The 17739-nt window shown below is 50.5% G+C and overlaps 1 protein-coding gene across 1 annotated transcript; it reads right to left on the bottom strand.

Moving 5' to 3' along the window:
- Positions 1–405: 405 nt before the first annotated feature.
- On the bottom strand, positions 406–7812 carry RRP7A (ribosomal RNA processing 7 homolog A). Its single transcript, XM_079937929.1, has 7 exons — positions 7511–7812; positions 5743–5885; positions 3457–3582; positions 2610–2727; positions 2198–2295; positions 1686–1884; positions 406–543 (listed from the first exon to the last, which is right to left on the bottom strand). Exons 1-7 carry the CDS (start codon positions 7761–7763, stop codon positions 458–460), a joined length of 1023 nt encoding a protein of 340 aa, XP_079794055.1. The 5' UTR covers positions 7764–7812; the 3' UTR covers positions 406–457.
- Between the last annotated feature and the right edge of the window lie 9927 nt (positions 7813–17739).

Below are 17739 nucleotides of genomic sequence, written 5' to 3'. Positions count from 1 at the left end.
GGATAGGCCCACCGGTCTTTTGTAGCCTTCTCTTGCCGCCCAGCTGGATGAAAAATAAAATGTTCTTGTATTCTTTCTGCGTTTGAGGCTGTCTCACTGCCCATGGGGCTTCTCCGTTAGGCAGAAGGGGAGAACACAGCAGACACTCAGCCCTGAGAGGAGAGTCCAGAGACAGGCTGGGGACAGAGCCCATGACAGGGAAGGAGCCACTTTCTGGGCCAGTGGCTTCCGGAGTCCAGGTCCTTGCGCCGGGCCCCAGGACTGCCGAAGCACAGGAGCCAAGGGGTGACACTGTCCTTTACCCCACATCACGTGGGCTCAGATCTCTGGGGCTGACGTGTGGTCCCTCAGCCTGGGCACGGCCGCTGAGATGAGTGCTGCAGGCCCTGTGTCCTCGCTGGCCACGCACTGCCACCCAGTCCCCACCCCTCTCCACGGGGCCCGCGGAGGGTGAGGCTCAGTAGGGTCGGAACTTGCGCTGGGCCCGCATCAGCTCGATCCTCTGCTTGTCCTCCTGGAACTTCTTGCGCAGCTGCGCGAGATCTGGGGTGAGAGGGGGTAAGACGAGACAGGGCCGGGATCAGACAGGCCGAGCGGAAGCTGCCCCCGCTGCCCCCCACTCACGAGGGCAGCAGCCCCTCCCTCAGTCCCCACTCCCCGCTGGGGGCACTCCGCACAGCCGCCCCCCTCCCCCGTCGCCTCTGCGGTGGGAACCGGAACCAGACTGCAGCCCAGTTGGAGGGCAAAGGCTGAAGTGGAGCAGAAGGGACACCCGAGGTTTCAGGCGGAAAATTCACCAGGACGAAGAGAAAGCAGAGAAAGCCACAAGGCACTTGCTCCCTTACTACCCCGCCTCCAACACGCCCCCCAAGGTGAAGGAAGAAGGTTCTGGGGCTGCTGGGAGACCCCCGGGACATCTCTCCCAGCCCCTCCTCACGGCAGCTATCAGGCCGGGGGCGCGCGTCAGGAATAAGGGGCCTCCACCCCGAGACTGCCACAGAATTCACGCGGCGACTCCGGTCACCAAGGGTGACCGGGTCGGGACACCGGGTGTGGGGTTTTGAGCCCAAGGGAGGGGAGGCTGGTGGAGGCCCGTCAGGCGGGGCCAGAGGAGCGCAGAGCGAAGGAGCGGTGGGCACGGTGTGGGCAGGAGCAGTGAGGCAGGTGAGGGCGCGGTGTGACCGGGCGGCGGGGTCAGGGCCTCCCCCGTGCAAGGCCAGGACCCTCTCCCGGGTCCACGGGGAAGCCGTCCTGCCAGCAGGAGACCAGGCAGCCCGGGCTGCGAGCTCAGCATCATAGCCCCCGAGAGCAGCCACAGGTGGTCAGGGGCTCCCTCTGCGTGTGGCCACCCTCTGCGTGTGGCTCCTTGCCGGAGGCTGACAAGGGCCTGGAGGTGGGGCCTACATCCCAGGTGCCTGTGCAGCCTCAATACCCAGAAGCACCCGCAGCTGCCTCGGGAGCAACAGGGAGCCCACGACACGGGGACGCTGCCAGGCTGGGACCGTAACCCCAGAGCCTGTTAGGAAGTCTGCGCCCAAGAACGCCCTACCCGCCCGCAGGCCTGGCGCCTGCCGTCAGGAGCTCCGTGTCCGGCCAGGGCTGGCAGAGCGGCCACAAGACCGCGTCCACAGCCTGGGCGCCCAGGGCAGGGGGCCGAAGGACAGGGGCCTGGGGCGCGCCCTTACGCTCCATCTTGGTCTCGCGGTGCTGCCAGGCATAGAAGTTGAGCAGCTCCTTGCGTGCACGCTTCCGCTTCTCCCTCTCCAGCACCCGCAGGCTGGCCGCCTCTGTCCTCGGGAGCACCGGCCGCCGGCCGCGGCGGGTCACCTTCACCCAGCCCTCCTCGTCAGGGACCCCTTCCTCCTCCTTGGCCTTAGCCTCCTCCTGCAAAGAACGTGGCCCTGGGATGGGCAGGTGCCTGGGAGCCACCCTGCGGCCCCAGGAGCACCTCACCTCCCCCTCTCCGCTCTCCCTCCCGTGCCCAGGACCGCCCTGGCGCCGCACCCAGCACCGTGTGAGCGGCTGAGTGTGGGGGAAGGGCGGGGGGCAGACGTGCCAACGCTGCCTCCTCCTCCACCCTCGACCGTCCTTTCCCTAGAGACCATTCCGAGACTAGATGTTACCCAGCCAGGAGGCCCAGGGCTCAGCAGAGAGAGAGGAGCCTGGACTCCACCAGCTGCCCGTGCGGAAGGCCCACCTCAGCCATCTTCTCGTCGTACGTCTCCATGAACGTGTCCACCTCGACTCTCAGGGCCTCCGGGTCCGGCACCGAGTCTGCGTAGTCTCTGATCCACTCTGAGGGAGGAGGGAGCGAGAGAGAGACGGATTCCAGGCCCGCCCCTCGGGGCCCCGCCCAGGACCTTGCAGGCCAGGTGGGGTCTTCTTGCACAGGCCGCAGGGAGGGAGACTCGTGGGCCAGGGTTTGGGGCGTGAGGAAGAGCCTAGTGGTGGCAAGCTGGGCCCTCACCTATGCCCACCCCGAGTGCCAAGCTCAAGCCTCCCACACCTGCTCTGAGGGCGAGGGGACACGGCAGACGCCAGCCCACAAAGCTCCCCTCCCCGACCCAGGGCCCAGGAAGGAGGCGCCCGCTGGCACCCGGGGTACTGACTGTGAACGCCGCTCTTCACAGGGTGACTCTCTGTCGAGACCAGCAGAGGGCCCTTCAGGGCCAAGGCAGCTGACACCCCACGTGGCTTCTGGAACACCACGTAGGCCACCTGGAACCCCTGGGAGGAGAAGAGATGTCAGTGCCAGGAGCCTTCCCATCCTCCCAGCCATCCCAGGCCTGGCCCAAGGGCTCCCCCCTGCCCTCAGCCTGACTTGTCGCGGGGCCGGGGGAGATGTGCTGGGCTGTTCCTGAACGTGAAGGTAACCAGGAGGTTGTTCTAATCCAGGGGAGGGGCGGCCACACTCCTAGTTATGCAACTTCTGCTAAAAATGACCCGATCCCACCTCTTCACCAGGGAGAGGTGAGACACTCAGGACTTTTGTTCCAGGTGTGGGAGGGACTCAGGGAAGAGCGTGTCTCCCTGGGCCAGGAGTGGACAGACAGATGGGGCGCTCACTAGTTCAAACTCCACTAAACAGGAGGAGGTGTGGACTCAAGGCACACAGGGAAACGAGGCCCAGGCCACCAAGCCTAAGAAAGAATTGACCTCAATGCGGGACACAGCGGGTGGCTCAGGGAGGCCCCTTGGGCAGTGAGCAGAGATGCCCCTGAGCTTTCACCCAGGACAATGGAAAGAGCCAGACAGGACACGGCAAATCTGGGAAAGGAGTGGAGCTGTTTACCTGACAGCCCTCCTAGACCACACAGGCCAGGACTGGCCTGAGCACAGGGAACGCTTGCAAGTCCCACTGCCACCCCTGACACCACCTTCCCCTTACACACTGGGGACACTACCCTAGCCCGACCCACATCATCCTTCAAGCAGACCCCAGTGGTGGAGGCTCACAGGAACTGGCTTGGGGTGAAAGAACTTTGACTTTGGCTCCTTTGGGCTCTCAGCAAGATCCGGCTTCTCCTGTAACTCCACCGACTGGACAGGGCCGCAGGGGGACAGCAGGCGGGACAGGCACTCCTGCCGTGGCCGGAGAGAAGCACAGTATGAGCGGCTACAGGGCCTTTCTGGAGCCTCCCTCTGCCCTGGGCGGCACTGCCAGGGGACCGGGGCCCAGAAGGTCTCGGAGTCCAACCTGGGGGCGTGCACAGAAGGCCTGGGCAAGCCACCACCTCCTCAACACAGAGGTCACAACCCCGGCCCCCCCACGGCCCCAGACAGCAACCTTGTGAATTTTCATGTTCAAAGCTGTGGGTAAAAAGTCCAATGGCCGGGGACTCGGGAGGGAGGACACAGAGGTGAGACAAAATTCAGGTATAAGCTTTTTGGTTTTATGACAGGACCCTGCTAGAAGCACGTGCCCAGGATACGCTTGGTCTGTTCCTGAAAGGGATTTCTCCGTTTGAAAGTGAATGATCCGGGACTTCCCTGGTGGCGCAGTGGTTAAGAATCCGCCTGCCAATGCAGGGGACACGGGTTCAAGCCCTGGTTTGGAAAGATCCCACATGCTGCGGAGCAACTAAGCCCATGCACCACAACTACTGAGCCTGCGCTCTAGAGCCTGCGAGCCACAACTACTAAAGCCCACGTGCCTAGAGCCCGTGCTCCGCAACAAGAGAAGCCACCGTGATGAGAAGCCCGCTCACCGCAACTAGAGAAAGCCTGCGCGCAGCAACAAAGACCCAATGCAGCCAAAAATAAATAAATAATAAAATAAATTTTAAAAAAAAAAGTGAATGACCCGTAAAGTAGGAGTGGGTTCTCAACTTTTAAAAAAAATTATTACAAGAACAGGTGGGACATTTTTACTTTTATTCTGAGTACTCTGATTTTATACAAAAACCAACTAAGTTTTACTACCTGAATCAGCCATTTAAAAAGAGTTAAATCTGGGAATTCCCTGGCTGTCTAGTGATTAGGGCTCCATGCTTCCACTGCAGGGGGCACGGGTTCAATCCCTGGTTGGGGAACTAAGATCCCACATGCCGCGAGGCACAGCCGGAAAAAAAAAAAAAAAGAGTTAAATCTACTCCGCTGGAATCAGGATGCTGGTTATCCTTGGTGGGGGGAGGGGCATGACAGGACTTCTGGGGGTGCGGGTGATGTTCTGTTTCTCCACCTGGGTACTGATGCCACAGGTTCACTCAGTTTGTGAAATGCAGTGAGTGCTACACTTGGGTCCAGGCCCTTCTCCATACATACACTAGTCTTCAGGAAAAGTTAAAAATGACACCCTCTCCTCTCACTGTTACTTTTTCTCTTTAACTGTAGAGGAATCTTTTAGAAATTAGTATTTCTTTTCTGTAAAAAAACATCGAAAATCCAGCAATTCCTTTAGTTTCTCTTCTGTAAAATAATGAAATACTAAATTTAACAGCTTTTTTTTTTTTAACAGCTTTTGTGAAAAAAAATTAACAGACATGTCTGCATAGTAGACTCAGAGGTAATTTTATTTTCTTCTACTTTTCCTATTTTTTACTATGGACATGTATCAGATTTTTATTTTTTTTAACATTTATTTACCTATTTGGCTGTGCTGGGTCTTAGCTGCGGCACGAGGGATCTTCGTTGTGGCATGCAGACTCTTAGTTGCGGCATGCGGGATCTAGTTCCCCAACCAGAGATCGAACCTGGGCCCCCTGCGCTGGGAGCACGGAGCCTTAACCACTGGACCACCAGGGAAGTCCCGTCCCTCAATTTTTTTAAAAAAAGACAATGATTATGTTGTCAGATGTCACACAAGTAGTTGGCACAACTTTCACAATACTCAAGAAGAATGTTTGAGAACATGTGCCTCTGTCTTCGTATGGAATTATGGTAGACAGAGACAGTTATGCACCGATCGCTTTAAGCAACAGAACATTTCAGCTGTATTATTAACAGTACCTGCAATGGACATGTATCAATTTTATAATCAGGGGAAAAAAAATACATAACTCAAACAATTCTGGGTAACATACAAAAAGCTCTGGGTTCCCTAGGGAATTATATTTTTTACCACACACCTTTAAAAGGCCAATCTCCTGTCACAAGAGAGGCAGCCTTACAGATACCACCCCTCAGGGCTTCAGTTAGCTGTTTCCACTGCACCACTAAGGACTTGGCGGGGGGCCCATAGGAGCCCAGCTCTGCCTGGAGCCCCCGCCCCAGGCTCAGGTTCCCTCCCAGGCACCAGTTTACCTCTGTGCAGTATGGGGGCACATTGAGGACAAAAAGGGTCCGTTTCTGAGGCCAGGAAGACTTGGTGCCTTCTCGAACTTTGTGCTCTCTCACATAGAGGTAATGAGAAGACTGCTGCTTTTCAGAGAATTTGATGGGAATGGCTGGAAGGAAAATGGGGACGGGGAGGGACAGCATGAAAGTCAGGTTCAGGCTGTCCGCTTCCAGTCCTGTGTGTCTGTCTGTCCATCCATCCTTCACTGAGCCCTTCCCCTAGGCAAGGCCTGTGCAGGGTATTATGCAGGCTGGGAGGGTGAACAGATAATCTGCCCAGAAAGGGCTCCCAAGCTTGCGGGAGAGAGAATGTGAACAGGATGCGTAAGGAGAGAAGTTCCAACTCCGCTGCTCTTGGGGTAAACAGCCAAGTCCTTACCATGGCCGCCTCTGCAGCCTCTCCTCACCCCACCCTCCCCCCTCCACACCACATGCTGGCCCCTCCGGCCTCCTCTCTGTTCCTCCAATAAGCCAGGGCCTCACACATGCTCTCCCTTTCCTGAAACATCAACCCTCGTCCTTCCACCCATCCTTCAGGTTTTCACTTCACTTCCTCAGGAGAGCCTTACACGCCAGGTTAGATCCACCTGCTCTGCGCCTTCTTACCTTCTCTCACGGTCTCTATGTCTCTATTTGTGTGATTTTTTTTTGGCCACACCATGGCATGCGGTATCTTAGTTCCGCGACCAGGGATCGAACCCGTGCCCCCTGCAGTGGAAGCACGGAGTCCTAACCACTGGACCGCCAGGGGAGTCCCTTGTGCGATGATCAGGCCGATAGCTGGCATTCCCATAAACTTTAACCCTCATCAAGCTAAGGAATGTTCTGCTTTTCTCACCACCTTCTTCAGAGCACAGTGAGGATACAGTTGCAACCCCTGCGCTCAGGAAGCTCACATGGCGAAGGGAGAAAAGGACAAGAAGTAAGCATGTAACAAGGTCGTATCAAATAGGAAGGAAACACACAGAGTGAAGTAGTGCAGGGTGATGGGTGGCAGAAGCCTGAGGACAGGCCATCGATCGGGACCAGCTCTTCGAGGAAGAAACATTAAAGCTTAGACCAGAATGACAGGAAGCCGTGGAACAGCGCAGAGCCGTCTGAGGAAGAAGACCCAGTAAGTTACAAAAACGCTGAGGGTGTAAAGAGCTTGTTGCCTCAGAGGAACAGAAAGAGCTGTAGGTTAGCAGGAGCCAGGCTATGCGGGGCCACGCAGGTCAATGGTGGGAAGTGTGGATCTTGTTTTAGGTGCTAACTTTCGCCTCTGGAGGGAGTTCAGTGGGTATGGGCGTGTGAGGCAAGCTCTGATTTAAATCTGACTTTAGAAAGAACATTCTGGCTCCTGGGTGGAAAACGGAAGGCAGGAGAACCAGTGCGGAGGGCACAGGCCAGGTGAGCGCTGAGGGGGCTGGACTAGGAACTGCAAAGGGGAGCTGGTAAGCGGACGGGCGCACCTCAGGGGGAGAGTGTAGACGGACGCGGGTTCGCCCTGAGAGAGCGTAGACAGAGGTGGCTTCACTCAAGGGAAGCGTTAACCAAACTAGGCTCGTCCCGGGCGAGTGGAGCCAGATGGGAACAGGGCGCCGCGCGGGTCTTGGGGGGCCCCGGGCCTCACAACCTTCCGGGCCTCATGTCCAACTGTGTGGCTGCTCCTGGGGGCCCAGAGCCACTGCCGACCCCGAGCCTCCTGCCGACGAAGCCTGGCCGTCCCCCGGCCCCGCGTCCCGCAGCCCCTCACCTGAGTAACCCGGCGGGCTCAGAATCCCCTTCTCAGACTCCCGCGCCGCACGCTTCCTCCCGCGCGCCACCATCTTGCCAACCGGAAGCCGCGGCGGCCGCTGGGAGTTGTAGTTCGGCTCAGGGAGCCGTTTCCGTGACGACGGCCGCGCCTGGGGGCCCCGCCCCTCGGTTCCAGGCCCGCCTATCCCGGCCCCTACTCCCCGACCCCCCCGCCACTCCCTCCCGCCGTGCTCCCAGGGCGCCACCTTCATTTGCTCGGATTAAAGTCTGACCGTGAATGTGGGGGTAAATTCCGTAGAGCTGGGCCGCTCACGGGTGCGACCTCTACTTTCCGTTCATTCATTAATCCATTCCACAAATAGCAGTGAATACTCCTGGCACTGTCCTCAGCGCTAGAGATACAGGGGTGAAATAAAATAGAGCCTTCCCAGAGTTTATTTTCTAATGAGGGAAAAGAAACTATGACCACTGGGACTTCTCTGGTGGTTCAGTGAGTAAAACTCTGCGCCCCCAATGCAGCAGGCCCAGGTTCAATCCCTGGTCGGGGAACTAGATCCCGCATGCATGTCACAACTAAAGATCTCGCATGCCGTAATGAAGACCCGGCACACCCAAAAATAAACAAATAATTTGAAAAATTATAATAATAAAAAAGAAACCAGTAAACATCTAAGAAGCAACATATAAAGCACACGCATCAGTGCAAAGTGCGGGGAGTGTGGTGAGAGAAGGTGTTGTCATTTTAAATAAGACGAAGCCCTCATTGAAGTGACATTGAACAAAATACTGAAGGAGGTGGGGGAGCAGGGCGTTCAGGTGAAGAGATTCTGGGCAGAGGGAACTGGCGAGGGGCCCTGAGGCTGGAGCCTACCTGGTGTGGTAGAGAAATAGCAGAGAGCACAGGGAGCCAGAGGAAGAATCGGTCAGGGGGCAGGGGCCTTGGTGGGTCAGGTAGGATCGGGTAGGCCACTGGAAGCACTTTAACTGTTACTCTAAGTGTGATGGGGGCCACTGTGGGATTTTGAGCAGAGAGGAGTCACTGTATTACAGTTAGACTGTGGGGGGCAAGGGCAGCAGCGGGGTTGTTTAGGACACCATCGCAATAATCTGGGGGAAAGATGATGGCTTGGTCACCAAGGAAGTAGTAGTGGAGGTGGTGAGAAGTAGTTGGATTCTGGGTATGTTCTGAATAATTCCAATGGGATTTGATGACCGATCGGGTATGCAGTGTGAGAAAAAAGAGAGATCCAGGACTACTGCCAGGTTTCAGTGTCTGAGCAACTAGAAGAATGGTGTTGTCATTTACTGAGATGGGAAGACTGTAGGAGAGGTGGGCTTGGAGCAGGAAAAGGTGGGCAGATCTGGACTTTGCCGTGGACCACGTTGAGATGCCCATTAGACATCCCAGGGGAGAGGTCAGGTGGGCAGAGAGATATGAAACTGAAGATCACAGAAGAGGTCTGACTTGGGAAATACATGTGGGAGCTGGTGATGTACAGATGTTATTGAAAGCTGTGAGAGAGGGTGTCATCACCCAGGGAGTGAATGTAGACAGAGGAGAGAAGTCCAAGGACTCTATTTATCTGATGACCAAAGGCCCACTCAGACCATGTACCCAACTCCCCTTGAAATTTCCAGTATTCCCCTTGTCCCAGTGTACAGTTACTTCTTGGAAGTGGCTGTGGGTCCCTTTGGGGAAGGCCTGGTGGAACTGCTACTACAAATGTTTGCTCTGGTATTATAGCATTCTTCTCAAGGGAACCCAGCCTCCCTTTCAATCAGTGACCTCTGGGTCTGAGGACTGACTTGGGTCTGGAAACTGGGTGAGGGGTTGAGATTTTTTCCATTAGCAGCTGGCGTTAGCCTCCTGTTTACTTGTTTTCCTTCTTTCTTTGATGATAAAAGTCAAGAAATATCATGGTTGCCATAGTCCCTGGGAATACCATGGTCTGCGAGCCATCAGCACAGAACCCTGCAGGCCCACGCTCCCTGGCTGCCGCTTGGCCTTGCTCCCGTTCTGGTAGTTACATCAACCCCAGCCTCTGCTCTCTGGAATCCTGTCATCCCCACTGACCTCTGGGAGCCCAGCTCCAAGGTACTGTCCACCCCTCTGGCCTCAGAGGCAGCCGCCCGAGCCCCCTGTGGCATCAGTGATCCTCACTCGTGCATCCCTTGTGCTTGAGTGAAGGCAGCTCCTGTGGGCCCTCTGAGCATGCAGCCAGCTGGGTTCTCTGGTCTTACGTCCACCTCTGAGCCTTTTGGTCCCTTCTCAATACCCTGCCAAGATCGTCCTGTTACCTCCCTCTTATTTAGTGGGGCCACCATTTCTTCCACACTTCAAGGAGCCATCTCAGTGGCATATCAGGACTGGCTCCAGGGCTCTTGCCAGATCACATCCTGAGCCTCGGGGGAGTGGCTCCATGTCTGTGAACCCTCCCTCACCCAACCTAATATTCTGCTCTCTTCCCACCGGAGCCCTCAAGACCCACCTTGGACATGGTCTTGTTCTGCTGGCACATCTCGGCCAGTTTCTGCAGCCAGTGTGGGGAATCATCTCAGTTCTCTCATGGCAGGGGCAGGACTTCCCCAGCTGGGCTGTGGGGAGACGCGATCATAATTATTGGTCCAGAAGCAAAGAGGGAATTTAGGGAGCAGATCTTGAGGAGGGAAAGCATTGCTTCAAGGCTTCTACCTTAGGGGGTGTATTAGTCAGGGCTCTCCAGAGAACAAGAACCAGTAAGATATAGAGATAGATACATAGATAGATAGATAGATAGATAGATAGAAGAGATTTATTATAAAAATTGGCTCATGTGATTATGGAAGCCAAGAAGCTCCATGATCGGCTGTCTGCAAGCTGGTGGTTTGGTTAAGTCTGTGTGTGGAGGTCTGAGAACCAGAAGCGCGGATGTCTGAGGGCAGAAGAAGATGGATGTCCCAGCTCAAGCAAAGGGAGCCAATTTACCCTTCCTTTGTCTTTTTGTTCTGTTTGGGCCCCCAACAGACTAGGTGATGCCCACCCACACTGGTGAGGGCCATGTCTTATCCAGGCTACCACCGATTCAAATGCTGATCTATACTGGACACACCCTCACAGACACACCCAGAAAGAATTTGTTTACCAGTTATCTGGGCTCCCTTATCCCTGTCAAGCTGCCAGACAGAATCAACAATCACAGGGAGCTCCCTGCTGGCCTAGTGGTTGGGATTCTGGGCTTTCATTGCTGGGGTCCAGGTTTGGTCCCAGGTCAGGGAACTGAGGTCCCGCAAGCCTCATGGGAAAAAAAAAAAAAAGAATTAACCATCACAGGGGGGACTTTGCGTGGTCTCCAGGTAAGAGGCTGCTATTCTTAAGCAAGAGGGAATGGGCCACTTCTACTGGCTCAGGGGGTTAATGGGAATCTGGGGTTCAAGATCCTTAAGCCCATCTACCAGATGTCCCCCTGCTAGGTTTCAGTGTCCCACTCCTTCCCTTCTGTGACCATGACTGGAGCACAGGCTTTAGCAGAGTCATCTTTTTGGCCTGCTTCAGAACTCCACTCTTCTCAGGCAGGTTCTGGGCCTTCACCAGTACAGGCTGCAGTAGACAAGAGTCTTTAAACACTGATATTGAAACCTCCTGGCTTTCACACTGGGCCATGGATTGATAAATGTCTGTCCTGAGCCTGTTATTTTCTCCCTCAGCACATCATTGCCACTTAATAATAATCAAGTTCACTTTCCATATAAATTACCATTGCCCCATGTATCTCAAATGTTAGAGACATTACCTAAGCCAGTGTACCCCCTTCCCCAATGTGCCCCATCCCAGGGCAGAAGAGATGAGTCTTAGTAATTATGAGATTCAGCATGCCAAGTGTTATCACAACAAGTTTCAGCTAGCTGTTGCTGCATAACAAATTTCCCCACAACTTAACTGCTCAAAACAATAGCTGTTTTATTACCTCTCATGATTTTGTGGGTTAGGAATTTGGGCCAGGTGATTCCTTTGCTCCATATAGCATTGACTGAGGTCATTCAGTTTGCATATGGTCTGGTCTGAAGGGGCCAAGTCAGGTTCACACATATGTGGCATCTTAGCAGGGATGGCTGGAAGGCTGGGCTCACGTGGGACTGTCAGCTAGAGCACCTACCCATGGCTTTCCCAATATATGGTCTCAGTAGTGAGTCTTCATACGTGGTGGCTCAAGGCCACCAGAGGGTGTTCCGGGGGTAGGAAGTGGGGAAGTGGCCAACGTTTCAAAGTCTGGGGCCAGAAGCTGGCTGAGTCATGTCTGGTCAAAACAGTTACAGAGCCTACTCAGATTCAGGAGGGGCACAGACCCCACCCCTTGAAGGGAAGAGTGTCAAATAATTTGCAGCTATCTTTAATCCACCATAATACCTACTCCAGTTACTGTCACCAACTGGATCTTTGTTGCCATCTAGCTGTTGAGCCTTCCAATTCCAGAATCTAATTCTGAGTATCTATTTCTTAGACTCCCTTCTGGTACCAATTGTTCTAGAGTGGGTTCTCCCAGAAGCAGACCTTGGAACAAGGATTCAGGCGCAAGTAGTTTATTTGGTAGGTGATCCCAGGAGACACCACTAGGGAATTTAGTGCATGGCTGTAAGTTCCAACACTCCACCTTGAGTAGACTGATAGCTTTGTCTCCTCTTCCCTCTTTAGCCTTTGAAATCCAGTATTTAAGTCCCTGTATCAACAAATACCTGTAGGGTAGCTATAGCTTCCCTGCTAACTTAACATTCCAATATCTAGATTCTTCATTTTTGTGCCTGGAGATATTCCTTATTTTCACAGGTGTACAGCACTGAAAGGAAGGTTGTTATATGAAGAGTTTCTAGGTGTTTTGTAAGGAGAAGGTTTTCCATGTAACTTAGTTCTGCTTATTGCTGGAAGCAAAGGTCCTATTTTTTCAGCTTCATATGATCTCTGGGAGATTTTTTCTAAAGATGGCTGCCAACAATTCCTCCCACCCCTGCAAATACCTGCCACTCCTTTCATCAAGAGCTGGAGGCTATGTCCCCACTTGAATCTGGCCAGTCTTGTGACTTGCTTTGACCAACAGATTGTGACAGAAGTCATATACTGGGGTTTTCAAGCCCAGGATTTAAGTTTATAGCCTCCAACCTCCTGGAATCTAGCCATATAAAGAAACTTGACCTAGACTTCTGAGAGAGAGAGACCACATGGAGAGAGGGAGGCCGCCAGCTGAGTCGTGTGAATTAAGTTGTATCAGTTGTTCTAGCCCCAGCTGTACTGATGGAATGAAGCTGTAGGAGTGAACCCCACTAACACCATGTGGCGGAGAGACGAGTCATCCCTGCTAAGCCCTGCCCAAGTAGCAGAATACTGAGAACATAAATTATTCTTGCTGTTTTAAGTCACTACGTTTTTCATAACAGCTTTATTGAGATATAATTCACATACCATAAAACTCGCTGTTTCAAAGTATGTAATTCGGTGGGTTTTAGTATATTCACGAGGTTGTGCCACCATCACTGCTATCTAATTCTAGAACATGTTGAGAATCCTAAAAAGAAACCCCATATCCATTACCAGCCACCCAGTCTTCTCCTTCTGCCTTCAGCCCCTGGTAACCACTAGTCGCTGTGGACTTGTTTATTCTGGACATTTCATATATATGGAAACGTACAATATGTGGTCTTTTGTGACTGGCTTCCTTTGCTTAGCATAATTTTTTCAAGGTTCATCCATGTTGCAGCATGTATCAGTACTTCATTCCTTTATTTAAAATTGTGGTAAAATAAACATAAAACTTTACCATTTTAATCACTTTTAAGTGCACAATGTAGTGGCATTTGGTACATTCACATTGTCGTGCAACTGTCCCCATTGTCCACCTCCAGAACTTCCTCACTCTCCCAAATTTAACGTCTGTACCCGCTTTCCCCTTTTCCCAGCCCCTGTTAACCACTATTCTACTTTCTGTTTCTATGAGTTTGACTACATTAGGTACTTCATATAAGTACCTTATTTCATCTTATTTCATGCATCTTATTTCACTTGCCATGTTTTCAAGGTTAATTAATGTTGTAGCATGTATCAGAAGTTCCTGTCTTTTTAAGGCTGAATAATATTTCATTGTATGTATATACCACATTTTCTTTATCCATTCATCTGTCAATGGACATATGGGTGTTCCTACTTTTGGCTGTTATGAATAATGTTGCTATGAATATTCATGTACAAGTTTTGTGCAGACATGTTTTAATTTCTGTTGGGTATATATCTAGGAGTGGAATTTCTTGGTTATATGGTAACTCTATGTTTAACTTTTTGAGGAACAGCCAGACTGTTTTCCAAAGTGACTGTCCCATTTTAAAATCCCACCAGCAATGTATGAGGTTTCCAAGTTCTCCACATCCTTACCATGACTTGTTATTATCTATCTTTCATTAGAAGTATCTTACTGGAAGGTACTGTACTGAAGTGGTATCTTACTGGAGTTTGATTTAATTTCCCTAATGACTAATGGGTTTGAGCATCTTTTCATGCGCTTGTTGGCCATTTGTGTATCTTTTTTTTTTTTTTCTTTTCAGAAATGTCTATTCAAATCCTTTGCTCATTTTGGGAGGTTATTTGTCCTTTTATTTTTATTTTTTAAACTATATATTTATTTATTTGGCTGTGCTGGGTCTTGGCTGCAGCACGCGGGATATAGTTCCCTGACCAGGGATCAAACCTGGGCCCCCTGCATTGGGAGCACAGAGTCTTAACCACTGGACCACCAGGGAAATCCCAGTCCTTTTATTGCTGAGCTTCCGTTATTCATCTTTTCTGAATACAATTCCCTCATCAGATATATGATTTGCAAACATCTTCTCCTATCTCCTGAGTTGTCTTTTCACTTTGTCAAAGGTGTCCTTTAAAGCACAGATTTTCAAATTTTGATGAAATTTATTTTTTGTGGATATCCAGTTGTCTGCACCATTGTTGAAAAGACTATTCTTTTTCCTCACTGAATTGTCTTGGCACCCTTGTCAAAAATTGATTGACCAGGGGAATTCCCTGGTGGTCCAGTGGTTAGGACTCCACGCTTCCACTACATGGGGCACGGGTTCGACCCCTGGTCGGGGAACTAAAATCCTGCAAGCCACCGGACGCAGCCAAAAAAAAAATTAATTTATCGGATATGTGAGGCTTACTTTTGGACTCTCCACTGCATTCCATTGATCTATATGTCTATTCTTATACTAGTACCATACTATTTTTTTTTTTAATTTTCTCTTGGGCTTCCCTGGTGGCTCAGTCGTTAAGAATCCGCCTGCCAACGCAGGGGACATGGGTTCGAGCCCTGGTCCGGGAAGATCCCACATGCCACGGAGCAGCTAAGCCCGTGCGTCACAACTACTGAGCCTGCACTCTAGAGCCCGTGAACCACAACTACTGAGCCCGCGTGCCTAAAGCCTGTGCTCTGCAACAAGAGAAGCCACCTCAGTGAGAAGCCCATGCACCGCAACGAAGACCCAACACAGCCAAAAATAAATAAATAAAATAAATTTTTTTTAAAAAAGAATTTTCTTCCGTTTTCAAGACTTTCTATACTTTAATAGTTGGGGTTTTTTTTTGGGCCACGCCACACGGCACGTGGGATCTTAGTTCCCCGACTAGGGATCAAACCTACATCCCCTGCATTGGTAGTGTGGAGTCTTAACCACTGGACCACCAGGGAAGTCCCATTACCACACTGTCTTGATAGCTTTGTACTTAAATTTTGAAATCAGGAAGTGTGAGTCCTTCAATTCTTTTTCAAGACTCTTTTGGCTACTCAGGGTCCCTTTAAATTCTTTAAAAATATGTTTTATAGTTTTCAGACTATGCGTTTAACCCTTGTTATATTTATGTATAAGTATTCTAACACTTGTTACATTTATGTATAAGTAGTTTATTCTTTTTGATTCTATGCTAAGTGGAATTGTTTATTTTCTTGTGATTTTTAGATTTTTCATTGCAAGTGTATCGATTACATACTTTTTTGATTGTTTGCATGATATATTTTTCTATCCTTTTACTTTCAACCTTATAGTTATATTTGAAGTGAGTTTCTTGTAGATAGCATGTAGTTAAGTCACACTTTTTCATCCACTTTGCCAATCTCTGTCTTTCAATAGATATACTTAGACCACTTGCACTTAATAGAATTAGTGATGTTAGGGCTTGAGTCTCCCATCTTTTTTGTTTTCTGTTCTTTTCTTTTTTCTGCCTTCCTGTGGGTTACTTGAATTTTTTTTTTGAATTCCATTTTGATTTATCTATAGTGTTTTGGGGTGTATTATCTTTTTTTAGAAGTTGTTATAAGAATTACATTAAATACACATAAGTTACCACAGTATACTGTTAACATTTTATCAATGTTGTTGACATTTCTAAGTGTAGAAACCTTCCTTCTCTTGATATCCCTTAGTACTTTCCCATTTATAAAGTAATTGTTTTAAATATTTCCTTTACATACATTGAGAACATCAATTTTATAATTTTTGCTTCAACCATCAACCATAATTTAGAAAACATAAAAGAAGGAAAATATTTACCCAAGTTTCACTATTTCTGCTGTTCCTTCTTCCTTCCTTTTTGATGCTCCAAGTTTTCTTATTTTCTCCTTTATGTTCAGAGCTCTTTTTGGCTGTGTTGGGTCTTCATTGCTGCGCACGTGCTTTCTCTAGTTGTCGCGAGTGGGGGCTACTCTTTGTTGCAGCACACGGGCTTCTCATTGTGGTGGCTTCTCCCGTTGCGGAGCATGGGCTCTAGGCATGCAGGCTTCAGCAGTTGTGGCTCGTGGGCTCAGTAGTTGTGGCTCATGGGCTTCAGTAGTTGAGACGTGGGCTCTAGAGCACAGGCTCAGCAGTTGTGGCGCACGAGCTTAGCTGCTCCGTGGCATGTGGGACCCTCCCGGACCAGGGCTTGAACCCGTGTCCCCTACATTGGCAGGCAGGTTCTCAACCACTGCGCCACCAGGGAAGCCCTAGCCATTCTTTTAGGGTAGGACTGCTGGTAACAAATTCTCCTAGTTTTCCTACATCTAAGAATGTCTAAGTCCCCTCTACGTTCTGAAGGATATTTTTCACTTGATATAGAATTCTCAGTTGACGATACTTTTCTTTCACTACTTGAAGTGTGCCACTTCCTTCTGGCCTCATGTTTTCTGATGAGGAATCTCCTGTCCCTTTATAGGTAAGATATCATTTCTCTTTTGCTGCTTTTGAGATTCTCTTTAGTTTTCAGTTTAGCTGTGATGTGTCTTGGTGTGCATTTCGTTAGGTTTACCTTGTTTAGGCTTCTCTGAATTTGCAGGGGTATTTTTTCTTTTTTTTAATCTTTTGGCCATGCTGCGCGACATGTGGCATCTTATTCCCTAACCAGAGATTGAACCCACGCCCCCTGCCTTGGAAGCGTGGAGTCCTAACCACTGCCAGGGAAGTCCCATGCAGGTTTTCATCTTTTGCCATTTCTGGGAAGCTTGCAGCCATTCTTTGTTTTTTTTTTTTTTTTTTTTTTTGCCATGCCACATGGCTTGTGAGATCTTAGCTCCCCAACCAGGAATTGAACCCAGACCACAGCAGTGAAAGCCCAGAATCCTAACCACTAGGCCACCAGGGAACTCCTGACAGCCATTATTTCTTCAACTGCTTTTCAGTCCCACCCTTACTTTTCTCCTTCTGGGACTCTGATGACACAGACTTTAGACTTTTTGTTTTAGTACCATAGATCCCCATAGTCCTTCATTATTATTTTTTAAGTCTATTTTCTCTGCTGTTCAAGTTGGGTAGTTTCTATTGTTTTAACTTCAAGTTCACTGATTCTTCTCCATTTGGGGGGGGCGGTAATTGTATTTTTCAACTTTATTTGGCTGCACCGCACAGCTTGTGGGATCCTAGTTCCCTGACCAGTGATAAAACCCACAGCCCCAGCAGTGAGAGCGCTAAGTCCTAACCACTGGACCTCCAGGGCATTCCCTGTTTTTTTTTTTTAAATACATTTAAAATTTTTATTTATTTTTGGCTGTGTTGGGTCTTTGTTGCTGCACACAGGCTTTCTCTAGTTGCCGCGAGCAGGGACTACTCTTCGTTGCGGTGTGCAGGCTTCTCATTATGGTGGCTTCTCTTGTTGTGGAGCAGAGACTCTAGGTGCGCAGCCTTCAGTAGTTGTGGCACGTGGGCTCAGTAGTTGTGGCTCGCAGGCTCTAGAGCGCAGGCTCAGTAGTT

The sequence above is a fragment of the Stenella coeruleoalba genome (genome assembly GCF_951394435.1).
Source record: "Stenella coeruleoalba genome assembly, chromosome: 11".
Classification (NCBI taxonomy): domain Eukaryota; kingdom Metazoa; phylum Chordata; class Mammalia; order Artiodactyla; family Delphinidae; genus Stenella; species Stenella coeruleoalba.
Note: the sequence above shows the minus strand (reverse complement) of the source record. Positions and strands in the feature narration are given on the sequence as shown.

Bases quoted from the DNA above. Each gene is read 5' to 3' on its own strand.
- RRP7A (XM_079937929.1), bottom strand. From the start codon at position 7,763: ATGAAGGTGGCGCCCTGGGAGCACGGCGGGAGGGAGTGGCGGGGGGGT. The intron at 2,728-3,456 runs GTGAGCCTCCAC...TTCTCCTCCCAG, and splicing joins TTCACCCCAAGCCAGTTCCT to GGGTTCCAGGTGGCCTACGT. The intron at 2,296-2,609 runs GTCAGTACCCCG...CTCCTCCCTCAG, and splicing joins TGTGAAGAGCGGCGTTCACA to AGTGGATCAGAGACTACGCA.